We start from the raw sequence: 24,439 nt of genomic DNA, 5'->3' as shown, positions 1-24,439 counted from the left end.
CCCTAATGGAAGACCTATGTAAGCAGCAGCAATAAATGCCATGAAGTTCTTCCTTTCTCTGCAGCATACAACAGACTATCAAACTGAAAGGCTATGCTAAACACGGGCAAATATCAGAATATCTTGATAACTAGCACTGTGGAATGCTAGTTATCTAACTCAAGGAAATCAGGCCCCCACGATACTTGCTGACACACAGCAAGCCACTCCCTGAGGCCTGAAAAATCATTGCTACATGTCTTGGCTTCAGCCTCTTCACATTTTCCCAAAACTTCTCAGTGTAGAAATGGCATGATCAGAACCTGACTCACTGCACCAGGTTTGACCCCAGTGCTGTCCTCACAAGCTGCTGACAGTCATCAGCAATCAGAAAGTGAACATACAGAAAAGAAGAATTTTTTTTTTTTGCAGAAGGGAAATGGATCCCCTTCCACAAGTGAAAAATTTTCGCACATCACTGTGCAGATATAGAATATTTATAAGCAACACAGAGGAAAGAATAAAAAGCCTTTGCATCTTCTAAACAACCTCCCCATGGATTCGAGGCCTTTTCAACTAGATCACTCGTAAACTAAAACAGTTTTATACTCAGGTGGCTGCTCTAAGCCCTGCACAATAAAAAAGACAGGCAGCAGACACTGCTGCGAGCAGTACGAGGTAGCTGACTTCTTAACATGCACATCACAAAGCCGTTCTGGCTTATTATCAGGGAACTCTAGGACTAAACTGTGAATGCTCCCCAGAGCATTCCCTCACCTTTGCTCCAGGTAGTGCAGCGCGTGCCTCACGAACTCCATGCGCACCTCCATGTTGGTCCGGACCTTCAGGGCATCGCTGGCAGGAACCAGGGTGACATCAGTCATTTGTTTCACCATGGCCCACATCTCGGAGATGTTCTGCAAGGAAGCCATTCCACACCTCAGCAATCAGTACAGGAGGAACGAGGAGGGCTTTGAGCTACGTGGTGCTTCGATGCTTAAGAAAAGCATAAACCCACAAGAGTAATGTCATTTTAGAGCTGTGCTGCAGACACCGGATGCAGAATGGAGGTAAGCTGATGCTGCCCTGTGGAATTCGAATTTCACAGGCTTTTCTGTGTAATTCTTGTCCAAGAAGTTGGCTATAAGCATTGTACCTGCAATTGCCACCCAGGATTGACAATTATTTTCAAAACTAGGGTGGTTACTCGGTGCGTGGCCTCTTGCTCATTTCCAGTTCATGCCTTCCACTCAATAAATCCCACAGCACCATCAGCTTTCCACATAAGCAATGGCTCTGGCTGCCACTGGAAAGCTGTAAGATCAGCTGCGATAAGAAGCATCAAAAGGACACTGATCACTTGGACAAAGGCTCAGTTATAAATAAAAGCTGAAGACAATCCAGCTCTGCTTATTCACAAGGATGAGATCCTATCAGTGTCTACAGGGCTGGGGTGTCCCTGCTGAAACGGCAAAATACTGAGAACCACCAGCTCTGCTCACTTGGGCAAGGGCAGCTCTTTGATCCTCGTGCTTCAAAGCAGCAAGAACACTGAAATTCACTGCGCTGTCCCTTGGAAACAAACAGAGCTGTTCAGAGCAAAGATGCACATCTGTAATTCAGATCCGACTGAGGCATTTTCTGAGCAGCTTTTTGCTCTCCCCACTTGCACAGGTTTTCCAGGGCTCGACCCTCCAGCAGAATTCCCCTCCAGGCATTTCCCAAAGGTGGCCAAGTTTGTGCATTTGTTTTGGTTTTGGGGTGGACCAAGGCAACACCATTACAGGAATAGAAAAAAAAATAAATAAAGTAGGCAGATCATTGGTTTAAAGTCAATCCTAGGGGCTCTATGCTTTGCTATGGGAGCCTATTTCAGCTCTACCAGAGTGATGAAAAAGCCTTCACCTACAACTAAACACCTTCAAAGGACACTGAGAGACCACTTTTGGAAAACCAAACCAGCAGAATCTATTTAACATTAAAAGCAATTTTTTCCTCCAACAGCTTATCACTTATGACGGGACACCAGGGTCGTTTCTTCCTCACTGTGTTAAGAAATCTTCCCCATGACCAACTTCGTTGCAGGTGGGCCCTGCTGCACTGGAGAAAATTCCAGAACTGGCTCTGTGTTTTCTGTGGAGCCTCGCAAACTTTTTGGCAATATCAGTATTTTTCTCCTGATATCAGCAGGCTGTTAATCACAGCTGAAAACAGATTAAAGGCATTTCCTTATGTTAACTCACTGGCAGTACCTTATCATCCAGTCCTGCAGTAGCAGCACAAAGGTCCACCAGGTTAGGCTGCAGATGTCCATTCACAATCTTCTCATTGTAAATATAAATCTAAAACATAATTAAAGTAAGCATGTTTAACAACACGTATTACGCCCCTTCCCAGCCACAGCAGCAAAATCTGAACCAGGCTTCAAAAGCAGAGCCCCCAGCAAGTCCCTCCGCTCCCCTCCTGCATTAACAGCTTCCAACCCAGCGGTGGAGGAACCTCACCCCTCATCAGAGCTTCCACTGCGCCCCAGAGCCCCAGGGCTGCCTGAAGGCAGCAGCTCCCAGCTGTTCAGGGGTTCTGCAGGGCAGAGTACTGCGCTGGATGCCCTGTTACGCTAATTGCAGCTAATTGTGCAAGGACAAAGCTTCAGAAGCGACCTGACAACTGGATGGCTGTGATACTGCCCTGCGCGGCAGCCTCCTACCTGCTGACATAAAAAAAACGGGATTTTGCTGGTTTGTGGCGGTGTTCAGGGGAATCTGAGACAGGGAAATGAACAGAAACCTGGCCCTTCAAAACCTACCCCTAAACATATACATATACACACATGCATCCCCCCTTTTTAACTCTTGATTTAATTTGGCTTCATCTACTCTTGTTTATTCTACTCTCAGCCTAAAGACTGTCCCCTATCTCTGAAAATAGCAGTGCTAGAGAGGCAGTGCCATTGCACTTTAACTCCCTTTGTCACACACTACTTCAACATGCCCAGCGTGCAAGCAAGATGCAGAGCTCAGGACTGCAACCAGGACGCAGCATCAGTGCAGTCACATCCGCGGATGTCACCTGTGAAACACTTGGAACTGTCCATGAAGAACAATTAACCACAGCGGTGTAATTAAAACACATTCCATGGCTGCTGATAAACCAGAGCAGCGTGAACTGCCTGATCTCAGGTCTCCTAACTCCCCACTTAAAGCACAGGAGCCCCACACAGGCTGGTGTTTCTGCACTCCAGCAGGCTGACGCAGGTAAATCACAGCAGGTGTGAACCAAATTAACGAGCTATTAACAGCCACCCAAATCAAACGTGCGCTTTATCAGCATAACCATGCACCTTCTGCAGTTTGTTTCTTTCCAGTTCCCACAACTGAATGCAGATGTAGGAAAACAGATGCAGGAGCTGCTACCCCTGCCTCAGCACAGGCTGAGCCAACACACACAATAACAGTGATTGTGTGCAAATTAGGCAGCGCTTTGTCTACGTCGTTTCACATATTCCGTTTCGAAAAAAATCAAGTCCTTTTCTTTCATTTTGTTCCCAACAGTGCTGGTAAACAGATAATCTCAAATAACAAAAGTAATAAATTGGTTATGTAAAGAAAGGTTTATCAGTTTTCCATGATAATTTTCCGAGGGAGTCTAATGCTAGCAGGCACATTAATTCAAAGCTGAGGCACTAAAGCCTCTCATAAGCAATGCCATTAAAATAGGATACAATTTGACAAACATCAGGATTAAGACTTCAGCGTGTTTTTCTCTCCGCACATACACACGAGAAAAGTCATCTTCCACACGTGAGAATAAAGGGAATATAAAGCCTTCATTTGCATACAATTATACATTGACACAAATTCTAAAAAAAATACTGCTTTTGAAAAGTTAAAAGAATTTCAGTTTACTTTATAAGCACAAATGCTTTCCACGGTCATATACGGTGTTTAGGATCTCTTTTGGACCAAAGAAAATCCTCCAGCACACAGGTCAGTACGCTTCTAGAACATCAGGCAACGTTTACGTATTTCCCAATCGCATTTCATCTCTGGGCAGATACTTTAATGTTTTATTTACCCTGCTCAAATCTTCCTTTCCCCTGCCCCCCCTCCCTGTAGAACACGATGTTTACCTGTGTTTTGCCATTTCCACTCACCTGACGAGCATAAGCCATCTCCACACTGTCCAAAGAGCTGCGCCCTGGAGGACCCACCTCACCAGCATAGCTGGGCTGTTCAGTGGGGAGGAAATAGGGAAGCAGAAAGAGCACAATTACCACAATGCATTTTACCAGCACATCTGCTCCCAAAGAGCAAGAGCAAAATTGTGTTCCTGACAGAACTGAGAGCAGGGGTTTGAACTATCTGCAGAGAAAAATGCAGTCTCACTGCAACACCCAAATATCTTCCCAATATAGCTTAAACTTCCTGAAGTGACAGAAATCCTCCTTACTCAGGGCACAAGCCAACCATTAGCTCTCTAGAATTAGGACACCAGTGTCTCTTGGTAGCACCTTACAATTTTAACTCTTTGGGTTTGTTTCTGAAAAGGTTGCTTCTGTCAGGGTCTTGCTGCGAAGCATCTTGTCCGAACCTCTGTCACAGCAAGGGCATGGAATTCAATGGCCCAGCTCAAATGGATCCAGTCCAGCACATCTGACACTCCAGTTTTGCCCCAGTACCATGACACAGACACCAAACAGCACTGCAGCATTCAGTTATGTGCTGAAAAGTGCCCCACTGCTGTCTGCTGCAGGAAGAAGTATGCTGGCAACATCCTGACCTGAAAAAAGTCTTTTTACCCACAGAGACTATGCCAGGATTGAGATATTTTGAGTGTAGAGAAGGGAGAGACAGCTGATGGAGTCGCAGCCTGGAAAATCCATACTCTTATAAAACTCAAAATACAACATGCCATAATAGTCCAGTTCTGCATAAAGCTATTCCTGTATGTTTTCATTACAAAGCACTGGGATGTTCTCAGTGCAGCCACCACTGAACACACATGGTCACCACCCTGCAGGAAAGAACACTCCCAATTAACTATGCAACACTGTCTGATACTTCCTGCTTCCTAAAAAAAAATGTAACTCTTCATTTCAGCATCAGCATTGCAAGTCTTGGGTTTGAAACATAAAGTGCAATCATTTTAAAGACAGATCCCTTTGAGGCAAGCAGTCCTTTAATATCAGCTGCCTCATAAGCCATGCTGGTCTGAAGATAAAAGCAAGACAAGCTCAGTACAGAAGCATAATATTTATTATGAAGCCAACTGACTTAGCTGGGGCAAGGCAAGAAGGAACAGACAAGCTTTCAGAAGAGCAAGCAGCTTTTCAGGCTTGTTACTGTATAACTCCAGCCCATCAATATTCATCTACACTGGAATCAGGAACTTTTTCCAAGAAAGAGCAGGTACACCTGCAGAATTTTAAAATTAGGCTTTTTACCAAAGCCAGTTAGGACTTGCTGCACGTCCCCATCAGCTGTTACACTGCACTTCAGGAAAACTGTCCAACAGCTTTACTTCTCCTCGCATCAGTTACCCAGAGTGTCAGTGCTTTATTGTGCAGGCAGGATCACCTCCTGGAACGGCTTAGGAACGTGCTCTGGTCTTCCTGGAAGAGGTCACTTAAACGTGGCCAACTTGCTACCTGCACAAACATCATAAATTCCAAATGCCAGGAAAAAAAAAAAAAAAAATCATGGTTTTCACTTCCAGTTTAGTCAGCTGCAGAGTTCAGCTTTGCTGACACCTGTCAGGCTGCAGCGTGGCAGGAGCAATGTTCCTGCCATGACCTGGCTCGTGTGCACTTCAGGAAGAGATCCAGAAATGGGGAGCATTTCTCCAGATGGTGCCATCATTCAGCTTCTTGTTTCAAACGAGGATGAAATGCTGGCAGGGCCTTCAAAAGAATCTCAATTTTTAGGGAACTGTTTCCCAACTTGAAAATTAAATAATACAAACAATATGAACTTCCAGACATGTTACTGATCAGTTTTGCACCGAACACTCACTCTCTCAGTCATTCCCAAATTAATTTCATTTGTATCTCAGTTTAACCCAGAATGCCTCCCACTGCTCCTTTAGACTCATGTGCAAAGACAATAAATGTGTTCTTGCAAAGACAGTGGCTCCCCACTGTCCTAGTCCAGGAGTTTTGCTCAGGGAAAGGGAAGTTTTCCCAATTTAAAATTTAGAAACAAACAAAGTGACACAATTGCAATGGCCAAGAAGGTGTTCTGAATTATTTAGGAATTCATACATGAAGATAAGGACACCGACCTCTATCAGGAAGTTGTAAGAGCTTTGTGCCATCTGTGATTACTGCTTTCTGTGCAGTAAACAACAACTGATTACAGAACAAAAAACACTCAGTTGTGTTTGTCCCTAATATAATGAATTATAAATGAATGAAGGTACCAAAGACAAACCTGGACAATCCTTTAAAATTGCTGGGATTAGTTTATTACCGCATTAATTTCTCACTAATAATGGTATTTGAATAATGTCCAACCTGATTACAGAATCAGGCAGGTGCATTTATACCGTGGGCTGTATAAAAACACCTTACAAAAAAAACCCAAAAGAAATCCCACTTTTTCTTTTTTGCGACTGAACTTACACTAAAAATATTCCTCACAGTCCCTCTTAACAGATCCCAATATTCAGGAGCATTTGCATTTTTCTTTCAGTGCCAAAACGATCTGACACAAATTCCTTTAAACCCACCTAAAAACCGACAAATTCTTTGTTCTGAAGAACAAAGGAGCTGTTAAAGCAGGTTTCCTGGGAAACAGGCACGAGGCAGAAATAGCGCTCTGCAGCCTTCCCCTTGGCTGGGCCCGAGAAAACGCACAGTTATTTAAAGGAACGCTGAATTATGGACACTGGCATTAATTACTGATGAGCTCCCATCTCCTACAGCAAGGGAAGGATGGTACATAGTGACTCGGCGGCACTTTTGAACCCGTGCCCAAGCACCAGACACGGAAGGACTGGGGTTTTGTTTTAGGAACCTGGTCCCTTCTCCTGCTTTGCGGCACCCAAGAGCACCCAGGGGGTTCCACTCCAGAGAGTGGGGTGTGACTGCCAGGTTAAACCCACAGGTAAGCAAGCCCCAGGATTCAAAAGCTGCATGCCTGAAACAAAAAAAAAAGAACTTCTCTGGAATTTGTGTTTTCCTTTCCTTTCTCCAGTTTTAATTTCACCCTAACCATTATGCTTTGAGGATCACTTATGAACAATCTCCCACAGCTGAGAGCTGCCACACTCAAATCAAATTCTTTAAATGTCCACTACTGACTTGGCACCTCAGAAAAAAAAAAATAATTCAGAATTATTCAAAATAACTCCAGAATTTGTCCTGCTTTTGTTACATTTTATTTTGTATGGAAAAAGAGCCATGGAAGCAAGCTTATTTCCTTTTTTTTTTTTTTTTTTTCCATCTCACACATGCATTCTGGCTTAATCTTTGAATTATTAAACTTGAACAAAGCACTTGCTCACCGAACTGTCTCACGGTTGCGCTAAAAGGAAAGTTCAAAAGGGAAAGTGAAGCAGTGAGTCAGCATGGGGAAGGTCACCTCCACTCCTCCTGCTAAACTGCAGAAAGGGAGAGCTGTGCAGGCAGTATTTCTGTGGAAGGATGTAAGAGGCATCCCCTGCACACTAAGGGGGGATGTGGGGAAGGAGGAGAATATCCCTTGCTGGCAAGTCAGAACTTACCAAGTGTTCGGACAAGGAAAAGATAAGGAAAGATGTGCTGAAATCAGCAGCCAGGAGCACACGAGGAGAATTCTGCTTCAGGTCAGGTTTTCAAGTTTAACTGGAGCAGCAAAAGGGAAACCAGAAAAGTGGGGAATGCACAAAGGACCGTGGAAGCACAAGTGCACACACACACACCCTTCTGCATCTCTAGTCTGATTTTCCTTAAATGCCTTGTGCTGTTTTTTCTCAGACACCTTTGCTTTTCCCTGCCCTGAATTTAAGTCTTTCCAAAACATTCTTCAGAACCTTAATGTTCATTTTGACTCTTAACCAATTCTGAAAGCTGCAGCTATGCTGCACTGCCATCACATTTTTATCTTTTAAATTCACTTGAGCCGAACGCCGCTGGTTTTCAAAGGAGTCCTCCTTCATTTGTACTCAGCCAAGCGTTCAGCCCCTCTTGCACACCAAACCTCGTGCATGCAAAGATGCATTATTCATCACCCTCATATGCATATGCACATTCCTCAGCAGAAGTCTGGGCAGACATTTTGTCAGCCCTCCAAATGGCTTGGCCAGTAGATGCAGTGAATAACTAGGCAGGAGACTGAGCTGGAGAAGCCCCATCAAAACACACTGTGGTGGAGCAGAAAGCATCCTGCAGTCCTTGGGATTTAAGGGACATGAAGACAGGATACAGAGGGGCAGAACAGAAAACAAGAGCACCAGTTCTCTTTGTTACTGCACGACCGTGGTGCTGGGCAGCAGGAGTGGAAGAGCTCGGGGCAAGGGTGGAAGAAATTAATACTTGAAATAAAAGGAGAGAAGAAATGCCTCGGCACCCAGGGGCACAAGACTCAGAGCAAACACCTTGAGAGCACAGGTGTTTGATCCCTTGAAAACAAAACTCGGGCTTTCCTCCCTTTCCCCCCTGCCAAGAAGCTCCTCTTTACCCACTCCGGTTTTCCCCGATGGGAAGAAGGCCAGGCTGGAGGACTAGGGGGAAAAAGCCCTAATGGCAAGTCCTGTGCTGGGTTCTTTGAATTGTGAGCTTTGCTTGTTAATTGGCCTGATTTCCATGAATAATGTGTTGGTATTTCACTCTGCCCAAATTAGCTTGCCCAAAGCTTGAGAATTGGCTCGCAGGCAGACCGGCCCCCTGCTGCCTTTGGATCTGTGCCTTTTCAGTTGATTCTCCATCTCCAGAGGATATCAATTAAACCTCCACTATATTCTACAGCCTGTGTCTGTTTGTGGCACACACACACAAAAAACTTATTTGACTGGAACAAGGCTTTAGAAGAACAACCTGCTGTGGGGAGGTTAGATAACAGGCTTTTAACACAGTAGATGCACTTCAAACCTCTCAGACCTTTGACTTCTTGAGGCTAAGACTGGAATATATCAAGGATTTTGAATGCTCCTGAAATGATATACTGATACTATGAGTGCTTTGAAACGGAGAGTGGAGTATTACCGAGTGATGGTGCACGTTGAGTCTTTAAACTCAGTCATAGAAACATTAGGAGGTGGGTTCTTCCCCTCCTCCCTCCCACCAATTTGCTGCTTGGCATCTCGAGTGCCCTGGACTAGAGGTAGCATCCATTTGACACTGAAACACCAGGAAAAAGTGCTTTACCTGTTCAGAGTGGGTTACAATCCAAGATGTTAGAAGCTATCAGTGCAGCTGCCAAGTTTTCAGACTCACAGCCTAAAATAATCCGGTAGCTGTTCCTAGTTTTAAATGAATTCAGTCTGCATTATTTAGCATTTCTAATATTGGAAAGCTGGACAACCTTTGAGAAGTCACAGTAAAGTATCACTGAAATACTTTCTGGGGAAGACAGCCTCTATAAAAAGATGTATGCTAACTGGGATTAACCTATATTTAAAAGAACAGCAATCAGAAAGGGACATTCCATTAACAACTAATTATTTCCAAATCCCTATACAGGTCATACCCCATTAGCACCAAGGGCTTTTTTATTTTAATATACTTGCAGGTCTGTAAGTCATTCCAGTGAACAAGAATTCATTTTCAAGAGTGGAGAACGTAGCTTTAAAAAAAAAATGGGTCTGTTTTCTGGCCTGAAAGCACAGCAACTTGCACTCCCCCATTCCTTATCACCTCTGCTGCCAAGGTGAGCACTCTCCTGGAGCTCTGTGCAGAGCCTGGGATGTAACTCTGGGCTGCTGTCTGAGGCTTCCAGATCAGAGAGGTGAAGTTCCCACAGCTCTGCACGTAACTCTTGCTTTACTCTATTCATTTACCTGGAGCATTTTCCTCAAGGGAACAAACTGTAAAGTTTTAGGTTGTTACAGAAGATAAGGAATGTTTTAAGATGCTAGTCAATACTTCTTCATGTAAAACACGGGGTTAGTCTTGCCCAAAGGATTTGGTAACTACTGCATTAAACTTGAACTGATGAACACTAGAGGTCTTAGCAGCACAAAATTCTAATCTGCTCTGCATGAGACAGCAAGATAAAAAGGAAAGCTTTTTATTATTATTATTATTTTGCCAAAGAACCCCTGTGAGACTTCATCAGCTTCCTAAGAAAATGCAGAAATCCTGGCTAGCACACAGTGATAAGGGAGAGAGATGCTCTAAGACCTACGTGTAAGCACAACTGCAGCTGAGAACTCTCTGGTCTCACTAGCAGTGCAAAGGTTTCCTGAAGGTGAAGTTCCCCGATGTGCTTGCTGTCCCCTGGGTATACTGAGCTGACATGTGTCTGTGTGACCATTTCCAGCTTGCATACATGTCCCTAAAACACAGCTTCAGCACCGGGAGCTCCACTGCCCGCACCCATCAGTCAGCACAGACAATCACAAACGTTTGCTCTTTAGCTAGACAGCGCATTCTGCCAGTCACTGTCACTCTGGAATCAGAGAAGGGATTGGATATTTCTCATTTTCACCCAGCTGTAGTTGCAGAAGAACCCAGAGGTGGTTTCAGCAGTGCTGGAGTGCCAGCTGTGTACGGTGCCATGCATGGCTGTGCACAGTGTTTAGAAGGACAGAGTTACCTCATTTTCCTGGGTGAAATCGAGAGCATCTTCCCCTGATGCAAGCAGAGAATGAAGAATCCTTTGTTTCACCTGTTCCCATTCAACCAGCATGGATTCTCGGTGATACTCCTCAGCCATAGCAAATGTCTGTTGGTGGAGAAGAACGAGAGCTAAGGAACACAGAGAAACACCCAGCAGCCTAGTTCTGCTATTAATAGACAAGCCCAAAAATGAAACAGAAAATAGCAACTACATAAATCAATCAGGTCAGCCCTCAGGAGCTAGTGCTGTGCTGCATATTACTGTAACAGGCTTCGTGCTCAGGTACAGGGGGATTTGGAAAGTAGGTGTGTGTGGAATTGAGACAACTCTCACATCCCTCCAGCTGGTAAAAGAGGGAAACTGTGCCTCTTCCATGGCACTGCAGTGCACAAACCTGAGCAGGCTGGAAATCAACAGGCCTGCTCCTTTAACTCAACAGCACACACAATATATCCAGGTCATCATTGAGCTGTGTGGCTTGTTGAGACTTAACTTCTCTTATGACAACCAGCTTTTCACCTCCCCAGAGGCTACAGAGGTCTGACTCACTGTGCTCTTAACAGAGTTATTGCCCATAACTCATTTTCAGGTCTTTACCAGCGTGTTTGTCTTTAAAACGGGAAATAGGATAAAATAAAAGTTAAAAGTATTACGGGAAAATTACCCAGTGCCAGAGAATCAGAAAGACTCTCTCATTAGGAGTGTAACTCAGGAAAGCCCATGGGAAAAATCATATCCCAAGAAAAAACTATCCTTTTACCTTGAAAATGGTTGATGTACTAGATTGTCTTCAGATTCAATTGGGAACACACGGAAGGAAACAGCTCAATAACCCTTATTTTGGCAATAGCATTAGGATAGAGAAGATGCTTCACTACCTTTCCTGTTATTGCTGGGGTGAGACTAACTATCCTGGGACAGGAAATAAGAATATCTCCACTGATTCTAAGTAGAGAATAGGCTATATTGTGTCTTCCCCTTCTTTCCCTTTCACATGGCAATGTCTTGGTTGGCTTGAGTGAGTTTTTAATTTCTTTGCAGTCCACTGTTAGGACATTGTCAATTAATGGGCAGAGTGCTCCCCAGAATAAACCAATTGATGAGAGGCAGTGACATTTGGCAAACATTTAATTAGGGTGCAACTAGAGCATAAGATTTGTATTTCTTCGTTTCATTATATAAATTCACACTTTCATGGTAGGATACAGGTCTCACCCTTACCTTCACTATAATAATTTCAACAGGGTTTTAAATATGCTTCAATAATTACAGTATAATTATAGGTAATTAAAATAATTTAATAATGCTTAAGTACTATTTCTTATAATTTGAAAGAAACAGGGGCTGAGTTCTAAACCTGATGCCCGAAGTGTACATGGAGGGAAACAATAAGCATCAGGAAACATGGAATGACATTTCCAAGAAGCAGTTTTAAGACAAACAACAGGAAGCGTTTTCCCACACTGCATAATTCAATTGTGAAAATCATTACCCCAGAACATGACAGATGCCAAAAGCACAAACAGATTCAGAAACAGGATCAGATGAATTTCGCATCAGAAAACAAGTTGCAGCTCAGATCATCTTCAAAACAACTACTTGTTTGGAGGTGAAAAGACAGGAGATGAACAGGGGAAGGTTAACTCTGACTTCTTCTTACACACTAAGTACTGGTTCCTTTCAAGGGAAGGAAACCGGACTCCACAAACCTCTCCCTTTTTTGTTTTAAGGAAAAAACGGTGCTTTCTTCCAACTTACCCTCCTCCTGGACTCTTCAATGGCAGACAGCAATGCATTATCTTTTTCATTTTTCAGGAACCCCTGCAGAAGAGGAGAAACAGAGTTTCAGACAAAATAATCAGCCTTGCACTCACACCAGATGCACATTGTAGTACTCAGCTCTTTCGGCCCTGAGAAGAGCTCAGAGCTCTCTCCCCAGTCCACTCTGGAGAAGTTTAAAGGTCACTTTACTTCACCAGAGGTACAGTAAGATGCCCGTACAGAGCAATGTGAAAATGAAAATGCATTAATCCCCTCTTTTAATATGCATTAAATCCTAGTGAAATGTCCTGCTTCTATTCTCTTTTATCTCTGTGTCCCAGCATCTGCTTCCTCTTGCTCTCCATTCGAGGGAGCTGGGATGAAAGCTGGTAGGAGCGATAAGCCAAGATAAGATTGTTGGGCTGGAGTATGCTGGAAAAAATAAAAGAGGCTTTGACTTGGCAGCTTCAGGCAGGAGTGGAGCTCTTGGAGGACCGATGGGAACTGTGCAAAAGAGCCTTAAAAATAGTCAGCTGAGGAATGATGGAAATAGCTAAACAGTTGGAAAGCACACAGGAAAAGTTTACCACACAGCCTCTCCCCACGCATACAGCTGGAGTGAGTAAAAAAAAAATTGTCTTCGTAATTTTCAGTGTATCAGTAAATCTCAAAGAGGTCAGGTGTATGTGAACAGACTTATTTAGATGAGCTGTTACCTCCTTATCTCCAAGGTTACCTTCATGACCTATACTAGGAAATATAAAATAGTTTTAACTTTAAACAAGTAGCCAGGTAAACTGCAGTAACACACAAGAGGCAACAATCAGGATATATTTATCACACCTTAACTTGAACAATCCTTATTTTGCGTTTTCACTGTTACATCACCAATTAAACAAACCGAGTTGATTTGTACTCCCACACTTCAACTTAATAATTATTCAGAACACAAAAAAGAAAAAGAAGCCTTTGTCTCCCTCTGAAGTAATCAACTATAAATTATCAACTCCATTAAGTGCTAATATCTTAAAAGCCTGTACACTCATTACACAGCTCTAAAACCAAGAGCTGCTAACAAACCCAGAGTGGGGATTCAATGGACCACACTGTGCCTTTACAGAGAGCACACAACTGCAGCAGCGACCAACTGAATTTGTCAGGAATCAGGAGGGTTTTGTGCCTTCCATGCTCCCCATCTTCCTGCAAAGAATCCCTGTGCTGCCACAGGGAGATCTGGGCCACTGGAAAAATATATCTGTGGCAGTTCTTAGGAACAGCCCTGCAGCAGGAACACACACAGCCACAGGTACCACGGACTGATATTCAGCAGACCACAGAAGGCTGGCAGGAAACTGCTGGGTCAGTGTTCTGCCTGCCTTCCTGCTACCCAGCACAGGAACCAAAGGGCACTGCTTCCTTTCCTTCCCAAACGTGCAGAACAAGCATTTGAGATCCACGGGACAGGCTGTGACCCCCTTCAGTCAGAAACAGGAACGTGACCCCTTTCTGTGCATCAGAGGCAGAACAAGCGGCCGTCCCCCAAGGCAGCCGCGTGATGTGGCTCCCCAGACACACGGACGGCAGGGCCACTTCCACCCAGCCTGTCCTTCGCCTCCCCAGCCACCATGGCCTGCTTTATTTTCAGGCAATGCCCGCAGAGGAATCACACCTGGAGAGGGGAAGCTAAATCCAGCTCCTCGCACACGTCTGGGGGACCAACTATCACAGCAGCTGCCACTGAGACAAGGGTGCCACAGTCACCCAACTGGGCCAAGCCCCAGCCTTGGTCAGGTGGGGGAGGGATGGACACGAGCTTTGTAAGGCTTGTCCATGTCTGCATGGCCAAAAGGACTTCGGGAGGGCAACAAGTTTGTTGGGCTTCTTTTTTTTGTTTGTTTGGGTTTTATTGGTTTGGGGGTTTTTTTGCTTCATTTCCCCACCTCCAACCTAAAGTGAGGAAAAGTTACCTGGAATCAGAACAAGCAGCGCTTCTACACCTTCAAAGCACACACCAACATAGGAGCAAAGAGACAGCTACGTTTCTGATGGTAGGGGTGTGCTGCTGCAGAGAACAGTGTGCTAGCTGTATTCTAACAACACTGTTAATTGTACAGGCAAAACCAGCCCCATCTCCCACACCCAGACCTGTGGCTATCTGCATGCAGTGGAGGCTGCGAGCTTGCAGCCTGGCTCCCTCCTCATTCTGTGAGCACTGGAGCCAGTGCTCAGGAGATAGGAGTCCTACCTTTACTGCCCTTGGTTTCCCTCTGTCCTTGGAGGGACGTGTGCCCTGAGCTGAGCAGGTACCTCCTACAAATGTACACAGCAATGATGGCAATCGACAGAGTAATTTAAGACGTGCTTGAACCTCCCTTGATGTCAGTAAATGCAGGCTGAGGATTTTAATGAAACCGCCCAGCTCCCAGAGAGTTCACCAGGTCCATTTAAGGGATTACATTACTCTGAATGCCAATTAGAGGATGGTAATTGTCTTTTTCAATCTCAAAAACTACTCTTTTAGCAAAAGAAAATCCTCACACATTCCAAATAATATCTGTAACGCCTCACTGAGGAGAGGTACATTTTATAAAGGTTGCCCTGTGTCTTGGGCTAAACATTATGACTGCAGCATGACAATTGCTGCTTCAGTTAATTACAGGCTAATTGTTAAACCTCAGAAGAGGGAGTCTCAGTAACTGATGCTGGAGCTCCTGTTACTGCTCATGAGATTGACTCTGCTTAGTTAGGCTCAACAGCTCCTGGGGGTGTCACTCCAGGTTTCGGTGGCCAGAATTTCACTCACTAGGAGAGCGAGGGGTGTTGATTCCCCGGGTTTATCCTATTGCCACCTAGTGGTGCGCTGCACTTTGGTCACTGGCCATGGAGATTTCAGACATGCAGAAATGCACACAAGGGTACCCCTGCTGTATGAAAAAGCAGAGCTCTGGAACAAGGATGGGCAGAAAGATGGAGGAGACGTGCCTTACGATAGAGAGTTCCGGCCCTCAAAAACCCCAGGCCACAACTTTACGGGTTCACATGTCTCTTAGGAAGCCTGGGCTGTGAGCAGTGCAGGTTGTGCTCACCAGTTACACCTGCCCTAAAGCTTTCCACAGTCCCAGAGGCGAGGTTTGGCTTTGGCAGGAAGGCTCTCAGGCTGTACCAAGGGTACGGTGGCGCAGCTCAGCACGCGTGGGGAGTACACGGCCCGTACCGCAGGAGCTGCCCTCTCAGGGGAGACGCTGCTCCTGTACAACAGCAACGAGACACACCGGGCATCCAGCCAGAGGAGAACAGAGATTACTGTCAGAAGACAAAAGGCTAATTCACAGCGGCAGATGACAAAGACGGGAACAGCCCACGCGAGCATCGCTGAAACCTCCGAGGCGCAAACCTCACCTTGCAGCTCCCCGTGCACGAGCTCTGCCCTCGCAGGGTTCCCGACACAGCCTGGGTTTTGCTTGAAAATTAAAATGAGGGTTTACTCAGAAAGCTCACAGAGCCCTAACGTCACATCGCTCTGCCCTCCTTTAGTGAGTGGCTTTTGATTTTCCTCTGTTACTGTGGGACTCCCACACGTTCTTCCTGTGTTTAGTTGGGAAGGGAAGCGGCACGAGCCTCCTCCATCACCAGCTCTCTGCAGAACTCGCTGCTGAACGTTTCCCACACACCACTTGTACAATATCCGATGCGATGGTGTTTGCAAAACAGGGACACAGGCACAGAAATACACTCACTCTCCCACCTTCAGCTTCCCGTTTTCAGTTAGTCCTGCCTACTCTTACACGTCTACTGACTCACAGCATCTTTCCCAAGCACGTTGCAGATCCTCTTGGATTTCTTACACTTTGAATTGCAGGCTGATCTTCTCACATTCTCCCGTTCCTGCTGAAATCCAGCCCCACTCTGCCTTGCTCGAGGATAGTCTGTAGAAGAGGTCCCACCAGTGGAAGGGCAGGTGTCTGAGTACCCACTGTAGCTCCCTGTTCTCATCTCCCTCCTTGCTGCACTGTTTTTTCTCCTCTCAGACAACCACTGACACAGACTGATTTGACAGGAACCTGCCTTGCTCCAGCCTGAATTCCAGCAAGAAAGTGTTCCAGTTAATTCATTATCTGTATGAAAGGGCACCCACACAAGCACTGATGGCCCCTTTTTGACAGGAGACTGAAAGTCTCTTCCATTTACCGCAGTAAATGAGGTTAGTAAACTCTCCTGGCTGAGAGAAGTCTCTTAATTACTTTCATCAGCCAGGCCATACTTTTAATACTTGATCTTGGTATTCAAGCTGTCAAGAGAAGGTGAATGTTGCCAAATAGTAAACTGAGGCCTTGGATGTTGACAGCAATGGTTACTTTTTCACTGGCAGAGAAAAAAAGAAGAAAATGAAATGAGCAATCTGGGACCATTTCAAGTCAATTGCTCTTCAATTAAAATATTTCCAAGTGCTGGATTTCCAGTAGATCCAGTGAATCCAGCAGGGATGGTTAACAAAAATCACCCTTCAGCGAAGGTTTGGGCACAGTAGCTCCAGGTGAAGCACCTGAATTTATTATCTTTGCTGGCAATTTAAAAAAATAAATTGTTCAATATAATTCCATTGCAACTGTGGACATGTCTGAGAACACTCCTGAGGTGGTGCACCCCGGCACAGCCCTCCTGGTCATGCTCTTTCTGGAACCAGAAAATGAAGCAAAACCACCTGGAACCCACTGCCACAATACAAGACCTTACTATGTATTATTGCTTTTTTAATCCAAATTATTGTTTGTGCTGACACAAGCATCAGCACTTGCTGGCTGGCTTTAAATAGATTGGCCAAAGAGCTTGTAAGCCATGGGGTGGCCAACTACTGTATTCCTGAGGCTGGGGACATGCCAGGGTGGCACGGGTAGTGCTTTTCTCTAGTCACTCCTCCTCTGCATGCATGACACTAGTGCCTCTTGGAAGCAGACAAGCAGCTTCACTACAGAGCTTGGCCAGTGCAAGCCTGTGTCCTCCACAGCAGCAAGGCAGCTGCCCAACGATCAGCCACCAAGCACAACCAGCCAAGGATATTTGTGAAATCGGCTTTCTCCTCGGAGAACTTCTGATGGCAAAACTGCTACGGGGCCAAAACAGACTGAGGGCCCGAGTGCAGAACCCCCAGAGAAGAAGAGAACCCAAGGAAGGGTTCAGTCAGGATGACTTCAGAGCTGCCTGAGAGACAAGGAACGAAGGACTGTACACAGACAGTCTGGAAAGGACCTGACGAGGCTCATCCCGTTGTTCAGTCAAGGATTTAGCAACGCAAAACTTCCTCAGCCTAAGACAGCTGCATTTGTCAAACCACAACGTGCACTTCTCAGCATCGTGACCATCATGGTAAGAGAGGGAAATCCTGAAGTATTTTTAATTCACTGTTGACCAAACAGGAGAAGAAGCAGGGCAAAAAGCAGAAGGGTTTACAGCTTGCTAAGACCCAAAAGTCAGTTGTTGCATCAGATACTTTCAAAGCAACAGCCATGTTGGAGCTGAAAAGGTAAAAACACGTAAGTGAACAAAAAATCCTTCTAATACAGCCAAACACGGGGCTTGGGGCAGATTTGCTGCTCTGCTCCCTGCCTTCACAGGGGTGTGGAACCACACTGCCCCAAGCACCGTGACTGTGCTCCACACTTGTAGCCAACACTCGTGTTCAATCAGTTTGAGAGCCAAGCAGGAGAGTCCTTCCCCACCCCACAAGCAGACAGCACTTGAGTGGCAGCAAGTCACTAAAATATACAAGGCACGACCTCCTCTCTGCTCCATTGCATGACTAGTAACAATTTTAAAGATTACTTCAGGGTTTCTTTTAAGCGGCTTTCTGCTCCAGCAAAATCAAATTTTGCAGAGCTGCAATACTGTCTCCTTTCCTGATGGAGAACCAGCAACCTGGACCTGTCCCCAGCAGCAGCAGGAATCGATGCAGTGGCTGATGCAGCCTGGTGGGCAGCACATGTGGTGCAGAACGGAGAGGGCACCTTCACTTGCCCACAAGCCTCTTCCACGGGCTCCGTGTGCGGTGGGAGATGCACAGCAGCACCCTCTGCCAGAGACAATCCTGGGGCAGGACAGGGCTTCCCTGCCCCACCAGCAGCATGCTGTTGATGCCGTGCCCAGGTCTGAACACAGCCTTTAATCCGTGCTGCGGAGCGAGCTTTGGGCAAATATTTACAAAGCGCTCTGTGCCACAGGCTAGCGCCGGCAGCTCAAAAATCTGGTACCTTTTTTTGTATGATTTTACTGGTTTAGACTGTTTGATCTGTGAAACTCCTGCAGTTTTCACAGTATCCTTCGGAGCACATCCAGGAACACTGGATTTTACTGTGTTGGATAAATATCATTACTCCTTCTAGCCATGACAGGAGAAACTCAAACTGCCGAAAGCAGCGCTCCTCGGGAAATCACAGATCAGCTCCAACGGAAGCAGGGGCAGATGGTGCACGCTCTTTGACTCTTGCTGGGCCTGTTTGGGTCTGGCAAGTGAACACTGGGAATGTGTTCCTTAGACACACAGGCTCGGAGGGAAGAAATACAAATACCTCTCAGCTCCCTCGTCAGCCAGGACAGCACCCACCAAGCGCAGGAGGCTCACACCGAACCACCAGATAATACCAAACCATCCCTGGCACCCAGAGGCACCACCACATCCCACACCCGACCGCAGCGCTCCCAAACACACCTGCAGCATGTGGCCAAGGAGAGTGAAGGTGCCTGTAGCGAATGGAAGCAACACTTACCATGAAACACGCAGGGAGCACGGCTTTGCCACACTGGAAATGTCTAGAAAAACACCACTGCCCGGATTTCCCGTTGGGATATTGTGCCTCAGCAGCCCCCAAAAACGGAACTGGTTCCTATGTGGCACTGCTTGTTCTGCACATAAAGGGAGATCAGGGCTGTTGGCATCAAACACGGCTCCGCTCCACTTTAGTTTCTTCTAATTCAGCGCAGGATGCTCGGCAAGTTCAGGCCGTCGTGCGCTATGACATTTCAGTATTTCACCTAAAATTGTACTTACAAGTGGTTTAACTCCCAGCATAACACGGAAATTCATTGCATGTTCCTGTGTATTTTAAGATTTCACAAAATACGTCAGATCGGCAAGATTTAAAAAATCCAAGTGGAATGATTAAAAGGAGTGAAGTAGGACACTGTTCTAAAAAACATATCAACCATCACAATATGGATAATTGATATATTACTTACACAGTGTACCTAATTATTAAAATATTAGTAATTATCCATACTATTTGTTGTGTCTTTCCTCTCCATCAGAGTTAAATGAAAATAACTCCAATTACACAGATCAGTCTCTCATTCTCAGGCTCTACGAATCATTGCAGTGTCATGTTGGGCTGCACAGTGCATGGGAATGCTGCTAGAAGAAGGTTTAGTAGGCCTTTTTGAAAGTCACAAACACTTTAACGGCATAAAACTAAGATAATACCTTTTTTAATCTAAAATTTTACAGCAAAGTTGCTCAGAATGAGATTCTCTTTCACATACAACTATCAGCCTCTGCTGCACAGATCATTTTTGACAGCAATTGTTAATTCAACACAAAAGTAGTGTAAGCAACAGTGCTGCCTTCTCTGGTGATCCTCTCTTTCTCCCCAGGCACGTTCTCATTTTCTTTCTCCCTGCAATACAACTGGGAGTGGTTCAACAAGAATCCCAGGTCCTACCAAGCTAAAAAGCACCAACAGAGATGTGTGCAAAATACAAAGTCTTGAAGAGCCCCAACCTGCTCAGAGGTCACGCAAAGAACAGAAGCAAGAACAACGAAAAAACGTATCTGAACCAGAAGAAGAAGGTGGACAGACTCTTGCCAGCCAACTGTGGCAGTGGGAAACGTTACTCAAGAGCCACCCAGAGGAGCTTGTTCAGCTGGGTAACACTGGTACATCCCACCTGAAAGCATCTCAGACGGCGTCTCGGTTTGTCTGAATGAAGCATCGCAGAGACGACTGAACACAACACCACCCCACTTGGAACTCAACTGCTCGAGCAAGGGAAGCTCTCCACGCACACCAGGCCAGCAGGACCCCCAGGAAGCACATCTCCTTTGGCACCCGCGTTTCACCATCAGCACAGAGCGAACGGGCCACGCAACCTGAAATCTGAGCTCACTCATCACATCTCCAAGGACAGGGATACCTGCTTTCCTCAACGTGTCTGAAGTGCAGGGGGATGACCTCAGCGTGGAGCTGTGCTCAGCCCCTCTGATGAGTGGCTACAGTCGCCGTGCTGTACAGGTCCTTTCAACAGCATGGTGACTGAAAACCACAACCCTCCAGAAATTACAGACACATCAAGAGATCCACAATCAAAGCAAAACTCAGGGCCTGGCCTCTTTTTTTTTTTGAATTTATTTAAAATAAATTAAATTATGAGGTAGTTCCAGTGGGTTCGAGATCCACGACGCAACCCTGTATTAAAAGTATTTATGGCACGTAAACAAAGCTAATTTCTGATCATCTACCGAAATAAGCTCTCATAGCCGCCTCTCTGGTATTGTGCTTTTTAAGGGAATACTGTGAAAAAACCTACAGAGTCAGTGTCTTTATCTTCATTGTGCAGTCATCACTAAGGTGGTAACGTAACACCTCCCGCTGCAAACACCCTCAAATCAAGCCATCGAAACTAATTGCACTGATGACGCCATTTTCTTATTCCTTTCGCTGCCATTTTAGCATCGTGGTTCCTCCACGTTTCCTCGAGAAGTGGCTGCGCGCTCTCCCCTCCTGTGCTCGAGTAACACGGTGACAAATCAAACCTGCACGTTGAATCCCTGCCCGTGTCACGTCCTTGCCTGGCAGGGCAGGGACAGAGAGCAGTTGCCACTGCAGACCACACCTCAATCTGACTGCACCGAGGGCTGGCGAGGAGTCTCCCGAGATGGGAGAAACCAGCCACTGGAAATCCATCAGCACCACACGGAAAACTGATAACACTGAGGAGACAGCAGCGTCCAGCACTGTTACAGGAGGGCAGTCTTCCCCCTGAACCCCACAGAAAACACTGGCTAATAGGGGAGTAGTTAGAAAAGAAAAGCAAAAGGCATAAAGGAGGCACTGACAAGCTCGCAGTGTCTGCTGCTGGACTAATTGTACATTAGCATCGACATATAGGCAGCCACAATAACTCACGCAACCTGGCAGCAGAAAATTCAATTCTCAGGATCATATTCGAGAGCCAAACTGCCATCTCTGTCAGTCCATGAACTATTTCCCATCCCGAAATGATACATTTCTGATGGATCGCCAGCAAGAGGGGCAAATTATTAAACAAACCTGCTACTCGTTAACACCCAGCCCCTCCTCTCATCCACTTCTGACAATTTTAGTGCAGTCCTTCGGTCTCCCCCACCCCTGTCAAGTGCTTTATCCTTCTGCCTGTCTGACTGGGAGCACGTAATCTCGCTGCTTGGGAGGCTTGTGAGAAACAGGGATGCTCTAAGGATTGTTTGGCAACCAAGAGATGAGTGATATTTGCACATCTCTTCCTTCACAATTTCAGACGCGTAAAAACAGTTAAATGCCTTTGAGTTCATCTGAGACTGTATGGAAAAAAACAGTAAATGAAAGGAACTGCTTCTCTTTACCTGCTCTGGATGCAGGTAGCGAGCCTGGCAGCGCTGAGCCTGACCCTCTCCCTGCTCTCAGGCTGGCTCAGGCAGGAGGATTTCGGCTGCCGTGCCCCATCCCAGAGCTGCAAGCCTGTCCTCGGGAGCACCAGTTATCTTTCTGCTTCAGGAAAAAGAGAAGCCAGGCGGTGTCTTCCAGCCTCCATCTGCAGTTCAGACGGGGAGCGAGGCACGCAGCGAGCGCTCGGTGCCTCGGAGGGACAACGCCTGGTTCGGAGACATCAAACCCTGTCAGCGCTGGGAATGCGACAGCCAAGTTTCACCAGCGTGCAAAGCCTAAGCCCGGCAGAGGTGGCTTCCCCCAGTGCTGCACCTCCACAAAGGGGTTTCCCCGTAACGTTTCTGGTGCATTTTGAAGTCTCCTGCAAAAAAACCCACTCAGGGAAAGCAAGCCTTTCCCGAGTGAAATTTACTTTATTTCGCTGATAGCGCCTAATGCTACAAAGAAAGAGCCAAGATTACATGCGCTTAGTGTGAAGAATATAATTTTTTTTTCTTGTTGAAAACACACTGGCATGTCAAGAAAATGCGCAAATTGAAAGTTCAGACCTCCTAAATGACAGGAGATGATTTGGCAAAATCGTCCACCTGGGGTTAAAAAAATAAGCCCAAATTAGCTAGCCCATTCTTTTTCAGGATTTGTAAATAAATCAGAGCAACTTTGTTCACCTAATAGCTATTTTCAACAAGGCAGTGTGTTCCTTGGAATAAAGATAAATATTTTACTGACAGTGAAAGCAAGCAATTTGGAATTCATACATGTCACGATATCTTTAAATGCTCGATTTAAACATGCCGTGGTCTTTAGAAATGGTGTTTCCTTACTACATTACTGATACATTTCACAAAGTTAATTATTTAAATTACCTATGAATTATTAATTACAGATCATTAAACTAAGAAACAGAAGTCTGGAATATGCCTGTCATAATTACAGAATGTATATTTAAAAACGTTAGACACTATAAAGCTCGGAGAGAAAGGCACGTATTAAAATCCTCAGCTGCAGTCAGTGATATGTTACAGTAAATACTTTATCCTTTCTCAGCTTATTTCCCCCTTATCGTGCAATAAACCTGAGGTTTAAACTTTGCAGACTTGGGGCATGAGAGGATACACCAGAGACAATAGGTTTCCATTTTCCTGCTCGGGCTGTACTCCACCCTGGCTGAGGGACTGTCTAGCAGTGCGTGCCTTTATTCGCGCCTCACATTAACGAGGCACGCGAGCTTTCGGACTTCAACGCAAATGAAATGGCAAGCCCAGATGCTGCCAGCAGATATCACGGAACACCCTGCCATAAGAGACCTGCAGCTAATTGTTCATTAGGGCGGCTCAGTCGTTTCTCCATACGTTAATTTATGGGGCTGAGTTGAACTCTGTCTCCCACCCACTTCAGACAAAGGAAAATAATTTGCCACACTGTACCAACTGCAAGGATAACCCAGCCGTCCCCCATGCAGGGTCAGTGGGGATGGGATGGCTTCCTCCATCTTTTTTACACATGCAAACCACACATTTCATTGTCCTTGACTTGATTTCTTGCTGAGCTGCTTTTGTGGCAAGACCCCCCCCTTTGCACAGGTAACCCTGGCTGAAGAGAGGCAACTTTTTGGCCACGCTACGCCCCTGTTCTGTGTCTCCCCTCCCGAGCATTTCTCGGTTGACAATAGGAAGAGTGCAGAACATGGCACACAGGCACCTTGAAATCTGGGGAGGGAGCCCCAAAGGAGGCAAATCACCCTCTGCTGCAAGAACCCAGGTGCCATCCCGGCACAGCACGCTGCATTAAACTGCTTTTTATCCAGATGGAAAAACAGAATTGAAAGGAAAGGAGAAAAAGAAACCCACCCTCTACTTCAGTCCCAATGCCCAAGGCAGGCAGAACTCCCAGTTTGCATGCAGCCTCTGAGTCCTCAGATCTGAGAGTACTGAATCAGCTGCCACCCACCCAGCTAGTCACGGCCACCACATCTATATAAATGTTAATTCCCTGACTGCTTCCCTTGACTATGATTTTACTGGCTTAACCCCTTTCATAACGTATCCTATTCATTTCAAAGAGAGGTGGGATCTAGCTGCAAACTCCAGTTGACTAAGCAAATACACTCCACCACCTCAGTCAAGAAACTAACAAAAAAAGCAAATCTCCCAAGTGTCTTCATTTACTCTGTAAGAGTAGAAATATTTTCCTATTTTCATCCCATATTTGAAATCCTTACTTCAAAATAAAATTAAAGAAAGTTTCGTGTGTCTTCTAAATAAATCATAA

General features: G+C 45.7%; 1 protein-coding gene across 3 annotated transcripts in view; it reads right to left on the bottom strand.

The window, feature by feature from the left end:
- The window catches only part of NUP93 (nucleoporin 93), a 67,327-nt gene that overhangs the window by 15,365 nt on the left and 27,523 nt on the right, over positions 1-24,439 (bottom strand). The window contains exons 1-7 of one of the 3 annotated variants that reach the window (XM_027906859.1): positions 22,126-22,238; positions 12,495-12,557; positions 10,713-10,841; positions 4,891-4,992; positions 4,133-4,207; positions 2,232-2,321; positions 757-896 (exon numbers count right to left, since the gene is read on the bottom strand). In XM_027906859.1, the coding sequence (XP_027762660.1) occupies positions 757-896; positions 2,232-2,321; positions 4,133-4,207; positions 4,891-4,992; positions 10,713-10,832 (527 nt within the window). In that variant the 5' untranslated portion in view covers positions 10,833-10,841; positions 12,495-12,557; positions 22,126-22,238. Of the gene's footprint in view, positions 1-756; positions 897-2,231; positions 2,322-4,132; positions 4,208-4,890; positions 4,993-10,712; positions 10,842-12,494; positions 12,558-22,125; positions 22,239-24,439 lie in introns of those variants that run through there. The other 2 variants (XM_027906858.1, XM_027906857.1) reach the window with 2 other exon arrangements.

Source organism: Empidonax traillii, unplaced genomic scaffold (genome assembly GCF_003031625.1).
Source record: "Empidonax traillii isolate 1590-97213 ecotype Southwest subspecies unplaced genomic scaffold, ASM303162v1 scaffold1367:size194105, whole genome shotgun sequence".
In the NCBI taxonomy this organism is placed as follows: domain Eukaryota; kingdom Metazoa; phylum Chordata; class Aves; order Passeriformes; family Tyrannidae; genus Empidonax; species Empidonax traillii.
The sequence above is the reverse complement of the archived record's forward strand: the minus strand, read 5'-3'. Positions and strand labels throughout refer to the sequence as shown.